The 14948-nt window shown below is 42.5% G+C and overlaps 1 protein-coding gene and 1 long non-coding RNA gene across 3 annotated transcripts; one reads left to right on the top strand and one right to left on the bottom strand.

Moving 5' to 3' along the window:
* Positions 1-7890: 7890 nt before the first annotated feature.
* Positions 7891-9945, bottom strand: LOC122201415. Of its 2 annotated transcripts, none has more exons than XR_006194133.1 (3): positions 9854-9945; positions 9464-9648; positions 7891-8345 (listed from the first exon to the last, which is right to left on the bottom strand). It is a non-coding gene; the product is annotated as an uncharacterized LOC122201415 (long non-coding RNA). The 2 variants fall into 2 exon arrangements; XR_006194132.1 differs by lacking the exon at positions 7891-8345 and adding an exon at positions 8777-9160.
* A 173-nt stretch (positions 9946-10118) lies between these two features.
* On the top strand, positions 10119-12101 carry MRPL17 (mitochondrial ribosomal protein L17). The gene is made up of 3 exons (XM_042907274.1): positions 10119-10390; positions 10692-10760; positions 11112-12101. The coding sequence occupies exons 1-3, from the start codon at positions 10130-10132 to the stop codon at positions 11385-11387; spliced, it is 606 nt and encodes a 201-aa protein (XP_042763208.1). The 5' UTR covers positions 10119-10129; the 3' UTR covers positions 11388-12101.
* The last annotated feature ends 2847 nt before the right edge of the window (positions 12102-14948 follow it).

Here is a 14948-nt window from a genome sequence, read left to right as displayed (position 1 = left end):
GTTTATCATGCTTTATTGACTATTTGCATATTCACTTTTATAAAGTTCCTGCTCAAGTCTTTTTACTGTCTTTATTTTGTAAGAATTTTATAGGATGTTTGCTTTTGTTTTTGTTTTGTTTTGTTTTTTACATATTTTGCATGCAAGTCCTTTGTCAGTTATATGTGTTGTATACATGGCTTCTGTAGGGTCAAGGGCAAGCTGCTCCAATATGGGCCACTTAGGCATATTGATCACTTTAAACAAAAGTTACTTCAGAGCCTGTGCAAGAGAAACACTCAGACTCTTCTCTGTCCCACTGAAAGCAGGAAATAAATCTCCCATGTGAAGGGTGCCCTCCCTGTACCAGGAGGTAGAGACATCCTTATGACTAGAGATGGGAAATTTGGAGCTGAGAAGATTGTATAACCCACCCCCCTCCCACTTTGTTACTCTTTACTAGTTTACTACCTTAGCCCAAATTCTGTTTAGAATTCCTTTAACTGGGTGGTGCCTGGGTGCCTTAGTCTGTTAAGTTTCTGACTCTTGATTTCAGCTCAGGTCATGATCTCGAGGTGGGTGAGATCAAGCCCCATGTATGGCTCTGTGCTGAGCATAAAGCCTGCTTGGGATTCTCTCTCTCTCTCTCTCTCTCTCTCTCTCTCTCTCTCTCCCTTCCCCACTTACAATCTCTCTCCCTCTCTCTCTTAAAATAAACATTAAAAAAATATTCCTTTAATTGAAGCTCCTGAAGTTTTCTTTGTCCTGTCAATATCTCACAGATTTATTGTCTCTTTGTCTTAAAAATTATACAGACTGCCTGCCTTGGTCATTTCTTTAGATTTCAATTGCATTATTGGGCCTTCATGCACATGTAATTAAACTTTGGATTTTTGTCCTGTTGATCTGTCACATGTAAATTTAATTCTTAGTCCATCTGGAAGACTTTGAAAGGATAGAGAAAAATTTGTCCTTCCCTTCACTTCTCTGCCACAAATATATGAAATTTAAATGTTAATTGATTTCTTATGGATTCAGTTATCATTCTCATTTGTGTTAGTATACAACAAAACAAAATATAAAAATCTGTGTTAAATAAGTCTTACACAAAAAGAGTAAATTGTTATTGAAAATACATCACCTAAATAAATGGATGGGCAGGTTTTTTAATTAGTTCATGTATCCTTAGATGGATAATACCCACTGCTAAAGTGAGACTGGGTTCAGTGGAGATTAATAGCAAAAAAAGAGGGGGGGGTGGGGAAGACAAAGAAGATATTGGACCACTTGGAAGTGCAAGGTTTAAAAAGGCACATTAGTTATTGTTGTTTAAGGCATTATTTACAGTAGAACTAACAACACACTCAAATAAATCTAAGTCTCTTAAATACAAGTATATAGTAGGAATGAATAAATGACCAGAGAATTAGTTGAAAAATAACAGCAATTGAAAGATGTTAGCCAGGTGGTGCCTGGGTGGCTCAGTCAGTTGAGCATCAGACTCTTGATTTCAGCTCAGGTCATGAATCCATGGTTGTGGGATTGAGTTCCACGTTGGGCTCCATGCTGAACATGGAGCCCGGTCGAGATTTCCCTCTCTCTCTCTCTCTCTCTGCCTGCCCCTCTCCCTCACTCAAGCATGTGCACTTCCTCTCTCTCTCTCTCTTTCTCAAAAAAAAAAAAAAAAAAAGATATTAGCCAGAATAAAAATGATATGCATTCACAGTACCCAAACTTTAGTCAAAAGCTAATGAAAGAACTTTTAATGGTATGTACATTTTACCTCAATAAAGCTATTTTTTTAAAAAGCCAAGTAAAACATTTCTTCCACCAGCCTGAATAAATGTCCATGACTAACTTACCTTCAGTACATACTGCTTTTCCTTTTGGATGCAACATTAAACTGTCAGAAATAAACAATTTTCATCTCCTAATTCCTGAAATCATATGAAATATGCAACCATCTGGGAGCAAGAATTCCTGTTCCGCAAAGGTTCTTCTAGCTGGACTAAGAATCAAATAACATGAAACAGATTAACAGAAGAAAATCAAATTTAATAGCGTACATATAGGGAATCCACACAGACACGGAAATTCCAAAGACAGTCACATAAAATGAGGTGTGTGTGTGTGTGTATTTCATATACACCTCATGCATACATACTTCACATATATTTCATATATGTATTTCATATATACACATATATATATCATTCTGAACTAAAGAGAAGGGGTGTAGGGATCTGGAATTTCAGAGGAAAGGAATGCACTTCACAGGGTGATAAGAGCAGATGGGTAGCTGGGAAGATGGCGGCAGAGTAGGAGGACCCTAGACTCTAATAAGTCATCCTAAATACCCTCAAAATTGACCTGAAGATTGGCAGAACAAACTCAACAACTAAAGGTGGAGAAGAGGCTACACTGAAGAAGGTAGGAAGTGCAAAGATATGTTTTGGGAGAGAAATGGACAGTGGCTGCTGCCATGGGGAGAGAGCCTCAGTCTCAGAGAAGGATAAGAGACTAACAAATCGGGGAACACGTGGGGAAAATGAATCCCCATAGCAATCAGCTTGGAAAGTGATGGGCTGAATGTTATGACTTCTGGCAACCAGTGAGTTTAAAGCTTGGAATTGTAAAGGTTAGCAGGTTTGGCTTGGGGAGAGCCTGGAGGCATTTGCTTTTAGAAAGAAGGCAGGCCAAATAGCCCACAGACATACATCATGCAAACAGCAGAAACAACAATCTAAAGAACGCCTAGGGCACACAGAGGGGAGATTATTTGCTCTTCTACAAGTGTGTCCCAGAGAAGCAGTGTTTATTGAGAGACCCCCTCTGGAAACAAAGGAACTGGCAGGTGCCATTTCTCTCCCACCCCCTCAGCATAGGCACAGGGCCACTAACGGGAAGCAGCGCCTTACGTGCTTACACCAAGCCCCAACCCCTGGCACTCCAGAGGAACCACCCCTCCCAGTCATGTTTGCCTCAGTACTAGGGGAGGTTGGCGGGGGGGGGGGGGGGGGGCTCCCCCGAAGACTGGCTCAACCCCTGCCAATACTTCATCTCCCAACCCTGGAGTTTTGGTGAAGCCTTGGTTCTGGTGGCAGCAGCAGACCTGTCACAGGTTTTATTTCACAAGCAGACCAGAGCACACCTAATTAAAACTCACCGCGTTCAGGCCAGGGACCAAACACTGCCCCCAGCAGGCAAGGAGAGCTTCTGCAGATGACTGGCCTGAAGGACAGAACATACAGAACAGGGTACGTGCAGCACACATTGAAGACACTCCTGGAAGCATCAGGCCCTGGGGAACAGGGGACACTACACTGCAGGGCACTACAACACTTCATCTTCATAAAGCCATTACCATCAAGAACAGGAGATGTAGCTGACTTTCCTAATACACAGAAACAGGCACAGAGACTTAGAGATAAAATGAGAGGACAGAGGAACTTGTCCCAAATGAAAGAACAGGATAAGGCCATAGCCAGAGGTCTAGGTGAAACAGATGTAATTAACATGCCTGATGGAGAATTTAAAGCAATGGTCATAAGGATACTCACTGGATTTGACAAAAGAGTGGAAGACATCAGTGAGACCATTAACACAGAGATACTGAATAACATAGCAGGGATAAAGGCTCAATAAAGGAAATGAGAAACACACTTGATGGAATGAATAGCAGGATGGAAGAAGCAGAGGAACGAATTAATGACCCAGAAGACAAAAGTAATGGACAGTAATCAAGCTGAACAAGAGAGAGAAAAACAAATTATGCAAAATGAGAATAGACTTAGAGATCTCAGTGATTCCATCAAATGTAATAACATTCCTATTATAGGAGTCCCAGGAGAAGAAGAGAGAGAAAAGGGGGCAGAAAATTTATTTGAAAGATAATAGCTGAAAAATTCCCTAATCTGGGGAAGGAAACAGATATCCAGATCCAAGAGGCACAGAGAACCCCCAACAAAATCAACAAAAGTAGATCCACACCCAGAAATATCATAATCAAAATGGCAAAATGTAATGATACAGAAAAAATTTTAAAAGCAGCCAAACAAAAGTCAGTTACATACAAGGGAAACCCCATAAGGCTATCAGCTGATTTTTCAGCAGATGGAATTACTGAATCACTATATTGTACACCTGAAACTAATATAACACTGTATGTTAGCTATACTGGAATGAAAACAAAACAAAACAAAATAAAATAAATAAAATAAAATAAAATAAGCAGATGTTTGGTAATGAGATGTTTGCCCTACCCTACAGATGGGTCACTCAGATAAAATTTATCTTTGTTAATAATTCTTACTCGGGGAAAGACCCCCAATTTAGATTCTTCTGCATGGTTAAGGGAGGAACAAATCTTTCTCTTGAGCCCACAGGATCTCCAGTGCTTTCAGCTGAAAATAATCCACATACCAAAGTGGCACATGGTGGGGCATGGGGGGTTGCAGAACAGGACGTTGTCCTGAACACCTTCACAACTAAGATATAAGTGAATGAAGATATTCATTCAGCTTTTTCTCATTACTGAAATTAAGGAAAACACATAATACATTTTGTAGAAGGTTATTTCCCAGCATGATTTTTATAAATCTTGAATATTCTAAGATAGATTAGATAGACATATTTTTTTACTTGGGGAACAGTGTACCATAATAAGATTCAAGATGGGCAAAAGGAATGACTTTATCTCTAGAAAATGAGGGAAGAGTCAATGTGAAAAGTGAGGTGCGAAAAAAGAACCAAAATGCTATTTCTACTACAGACACATTCCTAGGCAGATCAATTTTAGAAGAGACATGTAGAGGTTGAGGACTTGGTAGAAATTGCCTTAAAATTGTCAATACATGTGTATCTCCTGCAAAGTCATTGTGTACCCCCAGGGGTGTATATATTCCTTTCAAAGATAGCTTTCCTAGAATATAAATGCTATGAATGCAGGAACTTGGTATAATTGTTTTTTCACTGCTTGTGTTGGATATTTTGTTTGCCTCCCTAGATGCACTTTCCATCCTTCTCTGTCCCAGGGTGTACCCTGACACTGGGCTTCTTGCTTGAAATAATCTACTTTTCAAACTTTCTTGTCTCATTTTCCTTCTGTCTGTAAAAAACCTTCCATTTTATACAACTCCTCAGGGCTCCTTTCTACTTGCTAGATGGGATCCTGCCAAATTCATGAATTCTTGAATAAAGCCAATTACATCTTCAAATTGACTCAACTGAAATGTGTTTTTTAACACAAGCAATGTACCTAGCCACAGAGTAAATCCTCTATAAATATCTATTAAATGAAAGACAGGGGGAGGGCATAAATAATTGTTCTAAATAAAGGTGGAATCAAGGGACACAAAGTTCTCTTTTTTTTTTTTTTTACAAACATATCAAAAAGACTTAAAAAAGAAAAAAAAAAAAAAAAAAGCACAGAACTAGGTTGGAGGTAGAGAAGCAGGAGTAGGAGAGGAGATGCCTGAGTCAGAGTCCTTCCTTGACCTAGAAGGACCTTCTAATCCCAGCAGCAGGCAGTTTATTTCACTAATAATACAAGGAAATGAAGCAGGGAGGGGAATGAACACCACATGAAAGAGTAAGCCAAGCTGGAAACAGCTAGTCATCATTTCCAAAGGGAAACACACCATAGACAGTTATGCTGATTTCTGTCCGAACTCCATGTCCCTCTATAGCCCTGGACCACCTCAACATTAGATGCATATATATCAGTAACTTATTTTTCTAATTTCAACTGCTTACAAAGTTTCTTGTTTCCTTTTGGGATGTGTTTGATTTACAGTTATTCTCAATATCCCAATGACTCTAATTGTGGGAAACTCACTTTAACTTATTCTAATATGATCACAATTCTATTTGATACCAGACACTGACCCTGTCTTTACCTAATCCTTCCTGGAACACTGAATCCAGAGAGGTGTTAAGACCCTGACTTGAAAGTAAGACAAATATCAGGAGCCAGGACCTATGATACTTCTAGGATAGAACCACAAGTTGGCTTAGGGTCCAAATGACAATTGCTTCCCACCATCATCACCACATCTCTTGCTGGGCTCCTGTACTGGCTCCCAGGGCATTCTTCATGGAAGCTTCAGCAGAATACAATGCAGTCCTTCAGAGTACAGGAAAAAGCTTGTTTGTCTACTTATAACATCTCTGACACTAAATATGTGGGTTTTCCACATCAAGCAATTCTCTAATTCTCTATGGACACCGACTAGGGGTCCTACAAGTCAATTCTGATACTAACTACCTGGAATTAGCATAGACCTCACAGGTTAAGGGCTCAGTTCCCCACTTCAAATGCCAATTGCAAGTTCCAGGTTGTAACCTATACTTCTAACCAATCAGCTGTAAAATGGGAGTTCCCATGATCCCCTCCTCAAATTTGATAATTTGCTAGAATGGCAGGAAAGCACTTTACTTACAATTACTGGTTTATATAAAGGATACAACTCAGGAAAAGCCAAATGGAAGAGATGCATAGGGCAACGTATGTAGGAAGGGGTGCAGAGCTTCCATCCCCCTCTGGGCATGCTAAACCCCCTAGCACTTCTGTGTGCTCACCAACCTGGAAGCTCCCCAAACCCCATTATTTAGAGGTCTTATGGAGGCGCAACTGACTAAATCACTGGGCATTGGTGATTATGTCAATCTCCAACCTCCCAGGAGGTGGGGAAAACACAACCCTCTAATCACTCTCATCACATAGCTAAGTTCCTCTATTAACCAACTCCCCTTCTCCAAGAGTCACCTCATTAGCACAAACTCAGTATGGTTGAAAGGACATTTATGAATAACAAAAAATACTCTTTCATTCCTAGCCCTCAGAAAATTCCAAGGGTTTTTGCTCTGTGACAAGAAGCTGGACAAAGACCACCCCCCCCCCCACACACACACACACGCATCTCATATCACAATATCACACAGGGGTTCTATGCAGTAATGTGGCAGGTCCAATCCCCTTCTCCCAGAAGAAGCTATGAAATTTCATGTATAACAATTTTCTCTGGACTAGGGTCTTTCTTCTTCAGCTGCCTCCCAGAACACTACTTGAGATCACTTTCTTCACCTCTGCCAGACTAACTACAGTCACTACCAACACCACCTCAGGGGCTCAACTTGGATTCTCAACAGAGCTACTCCAAGTCCTGGCTCACCCAGGAAACTCACATTCATCCGAGCACCTGAGGCTCAGCTGGACACTCAGAGCCATTTGGTATCTAGTGGGGAGTCAGGAGCAATCTGCCTTTCCACAAGCACAAGGAGGTGAACTATCTGTAAAGGATTTTAAAATAGTAATAAAACTAACCAAAAATTAACCTGACACAACAATGCTAAACAATGTTAGTGATAAAATAACACTGGCACAACAATATTTGTTGGTCGAAATTCTAAACAGTTGTTATGGTTACTGTTGAGTTATAATGATATATATATAGGCTTCAAATGATCACTTTTTAAAACCAATTCACTAACAATTTTATTCTACATGAAAATTAATTTGGGGAACTATCAGTTACACAGTCAAATTCAGCCACATATGCTACTTTTCACAGTTAACTCATAAGAATTTATGAACTTCCAAACTCACTTCCGGTGCTTTTTGGACTCCAACCCTTCTAGTAGAACATAGCCCTGCTTTGAAAACAGTAAACTTAAAATAAACAATCTTAGGGGTGCCTGGGCAGCTCAGCCAGTTAAGTGTCTGACTTTTGGTTTCAGCTCAGGTCATGATCTTACAGTTCATGAGATCAGGTTCCCAATCAGGGCTCCTCACTGACAGCACAGAGCCTGATTGGGATTCTCTCTCCCTCTCTCTCTGCCCCTCCCCTGCTCACACAAGCACTCTCTCTCCCTCTCTCTCTCAAAATAAATAACAAACAAAGAACCCTTTAAACAATTTTAGTTGCACAAAATTTTTCTTTTCCAAGTTAATTTTTTAAGGTAACGTTTCAGATGAGGCCAATCAGACACAAAAATATCTGCAAACCACCAGGATAAGTCCTGAACAACATACAGTAAAACACCAAGGTTTAAAATTGTTCCATGAATACCAGCCCACAAAGCTATTAACTATGCAACCACAAAATGTAAGGAAGTTGACATACAAAAAAGAATCAGATTTTTGAGGACTGCCAGAAGAGACAAGAGATGAAGGCTTTCACATCCAAAAATAATAGAGGACAATGTTTGATACTGTATATCTTCACAAGGTGGACAGTCCTTTTAAAGCCATGATCAAATAATGTCAGTTGCAGTTCATGTTCTCTTAACTTTTGCAGAAGAAAATCTTCACGAGATTTTACCAATAGAAACTTACGATGAATTTTCAATCGTGGAAATCCTGAAAGCTGCAAGAATTGATCCCAAAGAAATAAGACACAGGCAGTATTGTAATTCCTGGAACTTATTGTGAAACATGATTTGTATAAATCTATGCCAATGTATCCATGTGTTTAAGACTTTTCCTAAAGGGGCACCCGGGTGGTTCAGTCAGGTAAGTGTTGGACTTCAGCTCAGGTCATGAATTCCTGTCTACTGAGTTCAAGCCCCACCTGGGGCTGCTGACAGCTCAGAGCCTGGAGCCTGCTTCAGATTCTGTGTCTCCCTTTCTTTCTGCCCCTCCCCTGCTCATGCTCTGTCTCTCTCAAGAATACATTTTTTTTTTTAATTTGAAAAATTAAAAAAAAAAAGACTTTTCCTAACTACTTGTGTATCTGTTGCTTCAGACGAAAGAAACTTTTCAAAACTAAAATTAACAAGAAGTGTTCTCTGGTCACTAATGAGCAAAGAGAGAGACAAATCTAAGTGTGCTGTCTACTGAACATGAGTATGTGAAGACCAGTGTGTTGGTCTCCTAGTGCTTCTACAACAAAGTGTCACGAATTGGGCAGCTTAAAACAAATTTATTGGCTCATAATCTTGAAGGCTGGAAGTCCAAAATCAATGTAACAGTTGGGCCATGAATTCTTTTAAGGATCTAGGGAAATTTTTGTTCCATGCCTTTCTTTTAGTTTCAGGTGTTTGTCAGAAATCCTTGGCAATCCTTGGCTTGCAACTGCCCAACTGGGATCGCTGACTTCTTGGTCACGTAGCATTCTCCCTGTGCGTGTCTCTAGTCTGCACAACGTTGTCTTCACTCTGTGCCTGTCTCTCCACTTGTGTTCTATGAAGACGCCAGTCGTTTGGATTAGATGCCCACCCTACTCCAGTATGACCTCATCTTAATTAATTGCAACTGCAATAATCCCCTTTCCAAATAAGGTCATATTCTGAGGGAAATGGGGTGGAGGTTGGGAAGGGTTAGGGTTTAATATATCTTTCTTGGAGGGTGTGGGAACACACAATTCAACCCACAACGAGGAGCAATTTTGACAAAGTGATTGCAAATTTGCAGACATTAAGGCTTAAAAACAGGAAACCAGAACATGACTGCACTTTAACACAAATGCATAGGTATGTTTCTTACCTTTAAAAAAAATACACTGACGCAGGTGAAAAGTATTAACCCATTAGTTTTCCTTAGAGTGCTGTCGTTTTTTAATTGGGATCGTTACTGTGTACTTTAACAAAAGAAAATTTTCACTAGCTTCGCTTCTTTTCTGAGCATCATTGTTTATTCGTTTCATTTCACCATTATAACGAAAAATAATTCTGTGGAAAAAAAAGTCACGCTTAGGGAGTCAGACACGCTGGCTCGCCAACGCTGGGGACTGGCAGGACCGCCGGCTACAGCGGCACGACCCCGGGCGGGGGGCGAGGGGGGGAGGTGGGGGGAGGGGGGGGAGGGGGGGAGGTGGAGGGATGGGGAGGAGGGGGGGAGGTGGGGGGATGGGAGGGCTTCACCTCAGATACTCACTTTCCCAGCAGGCTCCGCGGCGGAGCTTTCCGTCGCCCTAGAGGCCACAAGACGACTGACTTAGCCCAAAAGGAATTGGACGGCACGCATCGTCCCACACTAGGTGGCGCCTGGTTCCCCTGCCCGACGCTGAGAGCTCGGAGCGCCTTGAGGCCCGCCCCCCTCGCCTCCTCTGGAAGGAACTAGCACCTCTTCTCCGCCCTCCCCCAGGTTGCCAGCGAGGCAGGCTGTGATACTCATGCGCAAACACGTCCACCACGCACGTAGGTACAGCGCATGCGTCCTCTCAAACCCGTCTCTCCGCAGCTTCTCCCTTCGAATTTCCAGTTCCGGCCTCACAAGGGCGGAGACAAGCTAGGAATTATGCGGCTATCGGTCGCAGCCGCCATCTCCCATGGCCGCGTATTCCGCCGACTGGGCCTTGGTCCGGAGTCCCGCATCCACCTGTTGCGGAACTTGCTTACGGGACTTGTGCGACACGAACGCATCGAGGCGCCATGGGCGCGCGTGGACGAGATGAGGGGCTACGCCGAGAAGGTGAGGGGCGGGGTCCTCTAGTCCACCGCGCGCGTCTGGCCTGAGATCCGGCTGGACTTGGGAGAGAAGTGGCATAGCCCTGGTATCCCCTGCCCAAAGGCTGGATCCCTTATTACCCTGAGTTGAGTCCACTCCTCCGGCCCCCAAATGGGCTACTGGTGAGAGCTGCGGAGTTAGGGGTGGCCTGAATTAGCGGGATGCCTTGCTAGGGGAATGAATGAGTTGTGACCCGGCACTAAAGGAGTAAGACTTGCGCCTCCTTTCTTGCTCGGGTTGAATCAGTGATGTTATGTCTTCTCAGCTCATCGACTATGGGAAGCTGGGAGATACCAACGAACAAGCCATGCGCATGGCTGACTTCTGGCTCACGGTGAGTGCATCCATCCTGTCTGCCTCCCATATCTTATCCTTTGCTCCCTGTGGGGAAGGGGATTGTTAGAGGAAGGACGACTGGGCAGAATTAAGCTAAGATACTCACTTTTATGGACACATATTGTAAACTAAGTTCGAAACGTGTGCCTTAAGTTAGTTGAATGCTATGTGAATCAACCTGCACAACTGCCTGTAACCTCTCTGTGTTAACTTTGACACTACCACTTTAGGGGGTGGGAGAGTTCAGTGTGTACATGTTTGGACCCTGCTTTGGGGAGTGCTGAAAGTTCAATGTGTCACTGCAGTGGTGCCTGACTGTCCTCTCTCCCGAATAACTCTCCCCCTCTAGGAGAAAGACTTGATCCCCAAGCTGTTTCAAGTACTGGCCCCTCGGTACCAAGGTCAGAATGGGGGCTACACGAGAATGCTGCAGATCCCAAATCGGAGTAAGCAGGATCGGGCCAAGATGGCAGTGATTGAGTATAAAGGGAACTGCCTCCCACCCCTGCCCCTGCCTCGCAGAGACAGCAACCTTACACTTCTAAACCAGCTGCTTCAGGGCTTGCGGCAGGACCAGAAAGCAAGCATCCACAGCTCCCACACAGCTCAAACACCAGGGATTTAACTGGAGCCAAAGGGTGTATAGCACCCTCATCAGTGCCCATGCTCACAGTAATCTCTAAGAAAAACTGGAGCTAGAGTCATTAACAGACAGTCTTAATGGAAAAGTTTCTGGGGAACCAGATAAATCATCTCTTTGCACAGTAGATAAAATTCATTATATGAATGTATGTATGTATATATTTCTTTTTCCTCTCCTTGGGATTTCTGGAGAATGAGAACTATCCAAATGCTCAGTCTCCTTGGGTTAGTGAATTCACTGCTTATGTTTCTGGCTCTTCATTTGGGTTGTTTGGTTAGCACAGTTTTGTTTTTCTTAATGCCAGTTTATATGGGGCACATATCCTATAATTCCAAACTGGCCTCCAAAGGTGATTGAGTTTTGACATCTAGCATAGAGATTGAACCCCTAGTATTTCTTAGAGAAAGATTACTCCCTGACAGGGACCTAGAATTGAACACCTAGAATTGAACCTTCCATAATAATCTGATACTTTGGGAAACTTCAAGAAACACTACAACTATTCCTCTGTTTCTAGGCAGGATCACAAATACCCCCATGTGTTCCCCTCAGCCCTGAATAGACCTTAGAGGACATGACCTGAGAACTCGGATGTACTACCCTCCTGGCCGGCGTCAGTGGAAGCATTCAGTAAAAGATAAGCCCCTTCCTCTTGGAGTTGGGGGTGGGGGAATAAAGGAGATGGTTGAAGTAGGAGAAGGATTAGGAAGTTAAATGTGCTGGGAATTTCCTGGAAGCTTTTATTGTTGTCAAATGTGGGCTTCTCTGGGAATTCAGAAAAGGGAAATCCGGCTTCCGAATGGCCACGGCATAGGACAAGTAGGAAGCTCCTTTATATCCACTAATTATTGTGAACCCAGACTTAGCCCAGCCAGGCTACCCATTCCTCAGGCTCAAAGGTTTGACTAGGGTAGTAGTCATGGGAAGACTTGTAACTATCATTCCTGCCTGAACACTTGACAGCAAGGCCTGACAATTCCTGTATCTCTAGCACAGTGAAAAGAAGAAATTTCATCTTAGGCTGGACCTTCAGAGTGTAATTGGCTTGCTGAACCTAACCATTGTCAGAAAATAAGGTGAGGGTTGAGGGGGTCACTGATCTAGTGACAGAGCTCTATGCTATGTCACTGCAGCCGCTCTAGGCTTAAAATTCATCTGCTCCCAACAGGGTTCTTCCATCTCTTTCCTCTAATTTGTCCTTCACACTATTGCCAGAAAGCTCTTTCTGACATGTTTTTAGTGGCATATCATAGATACACAAAGCATTTTTTCAATAAACCTACAATTCCGAATGCTTCCCCCCAAATTCACCCCCTTCCTATCCTCTTGGCATGAACATTCACCTCACCTAGATATCTTGGAGTAATCCCCAACTCCTAGAGAAAGTACTTTCTTTAGAATTAAAACCGCACCTGTTAAGTATTATCACAGGTGGGTTATGGCTGGACTCTACTAGCTTTTCCTCTCAGTCCCCAGAAACAGACCTCCCCTTGGGGCTTTCAACAATTCCTGAGCATCTAAGCATCTGCTACTATCCAGCATCATTTTAGTCCCTAGGGATACAATCTTGATCAACTGTTTGGTATATGTCAGGCCCTAGGCTAGGTACTAAGGATATAGAGGTGAGAAGAAACAACCTTTGCCGTCAAGGAACTCACAATCTAAAGTGCCACTTCTGCTGCCATGATGGCCTCAGGGACAGTGCATCTTTAATATTTTGGCCCATAAAAGAATACATGAGTCCTAGAACAGCTACTAAAGGCTCAAGGATAACACACGGGAAATAAACAACAACACATCCGTTTTCTAATCTGGCCTGTAAATAACTTTTTTCACCTCGGTGGAATATGCCCTCAAATCCATCTCAGTACCTCTTTAATAAATTCCAAACCCTCAAGAGAGGGGCCCAGATAAACTGGAGTTCCCTCTTTACTTTCACAGGTTCTCTGTCTTGGGCCCCAGTTCTTTATGGCAAGGTTGACAGCTATGCCCACTTCTTTCAAAAAATGACAAGTGTACTCCAGCTTCACCAAACCGGTGACGTAATGTAGTACAGCCCAGTATCCAAAGGAGACACTACAAAAGCCAGGCACTGCTTACTTACACATACTCTATAGTCAAATGAACAAGTCTTGTTGCTTTTATTTCCATAATGTTTCTAAAATCTGCAGTCATCTCTCCCTAGTCTGAAATCTAAGACATCTCTATCTCAGATTACTGCAAAAGCCTCCTTCCTAACTTGCCTCCCTCCACACTGCAGATGAAGTAAGAGAAATGTGATGTTTTAATTCTCTGATGATCTACAGTGCCTCCTCCTTTCCTATGGGGAAAGAATCCAGGTCCATTTCCTTACCATGGTCCCCTTGGTGACCAGGCATCTGTTCACTGCTCCATTTCCCTCCCTTGCCTCCAATTTTATGTTCAGGAAGCATGGAAGTCCTGATTTTGACTTTCCCTGTGCAGAGCTCCCCTTATTACCTTTTGTTCATGCAGTCTCTACCACCCAGAGAACTCTCCCCCTGTTACCTGCCTAACTTGTACATGGACTTTTGGCATTGGGGTGGCTCCTCTGACCATCCCCACACCTAAGTTCCTTGCTTTGTGAACCTAGGTGTTGCTACAATATTTCTGTAATGCCCTGAATTTACCACGTTGCACTCTAGTTCCCTACAGCTACAGCAGTTGGTTCCCAAACATTCATTAGTCAAAGGTAGTCCTAGTATTTCCATTCCCTTGCTGTTAATGGGCTCAGCGATGGACAGGCCTAAACTAATTTGAAGCAGTAAGAATCCGGTCTCTACTGTGCTTGATAAGAATAAGTTGCATGTTATTGTGAGTGCCATAACTGGCTTTAGTCTGAAGATAACACAGAATGGTAGGTCAGAACAACTAAAAGAAACTATATAGTAATAATCTTTAGTGATTCTTCCCACTTGCCCTGGGTTTTCTGTTAATTGCTACCAAAACTAATCTGATATATTGATTTGTACCACTGAGCCTTTAGTGTTTCTCAAAAATGCTTTACTATGACCCACAGATCAAAAAATATTTTACATCAGAGTACTATTCACATACATGTAATTGAAGCAAAAGCATCACAAAATATTATTTACCTTAACAAATATGATGCACACTGATATTGTCAACTCTTTTCTTGTTACTTTTTTAAAATGCTGGTGCCAGTTCGCTAAAATAACTTTTACAACTAACGGTTTATAACCTGTGTTTTGAAAAACACTGATCTGAACCAATATTACAGTGACTCACCATTGCCTTTGCTGGATAAAATCCAGACTTCTCTCGTGACACAAAGGCATTCGATGGCCTGGCCCAGCCGCCTCTCAGCCTCTTCTACCACTATTAATATGCTATCCTTCCTAGGAAATTACTTCTTCTCTGAATATATCATACCTTTGTGCACGAGGCTTCTACTATAGCTTGCCTCCTTTCACGTTACTTCTTACTAATCATGTGATTCTCTCCTCAGAAGTCACTTTTTTGAGGCTACCTCCAAACTTCACACAACCCTCCAAACAGAACTAG

This window comes from Panthera leo, chromosome D1 (genome assembly GCF_018350215.1).
Source record: "Panthera leo isolate Ple1 chromosome D1, P.leo_Ple1_pat1.1, whole genome shotgun sequence".
NCBI lineage: Eukaryota > Metazoa > Chordata > Mammalia > Carnivora > Felidae > Panthera > Panthera leo.
The sequence above is the reverse complement of the archived record's forward strand: the minus strand, read 5'-3'. Positions and strand labels throughout refer to the sequence as shown.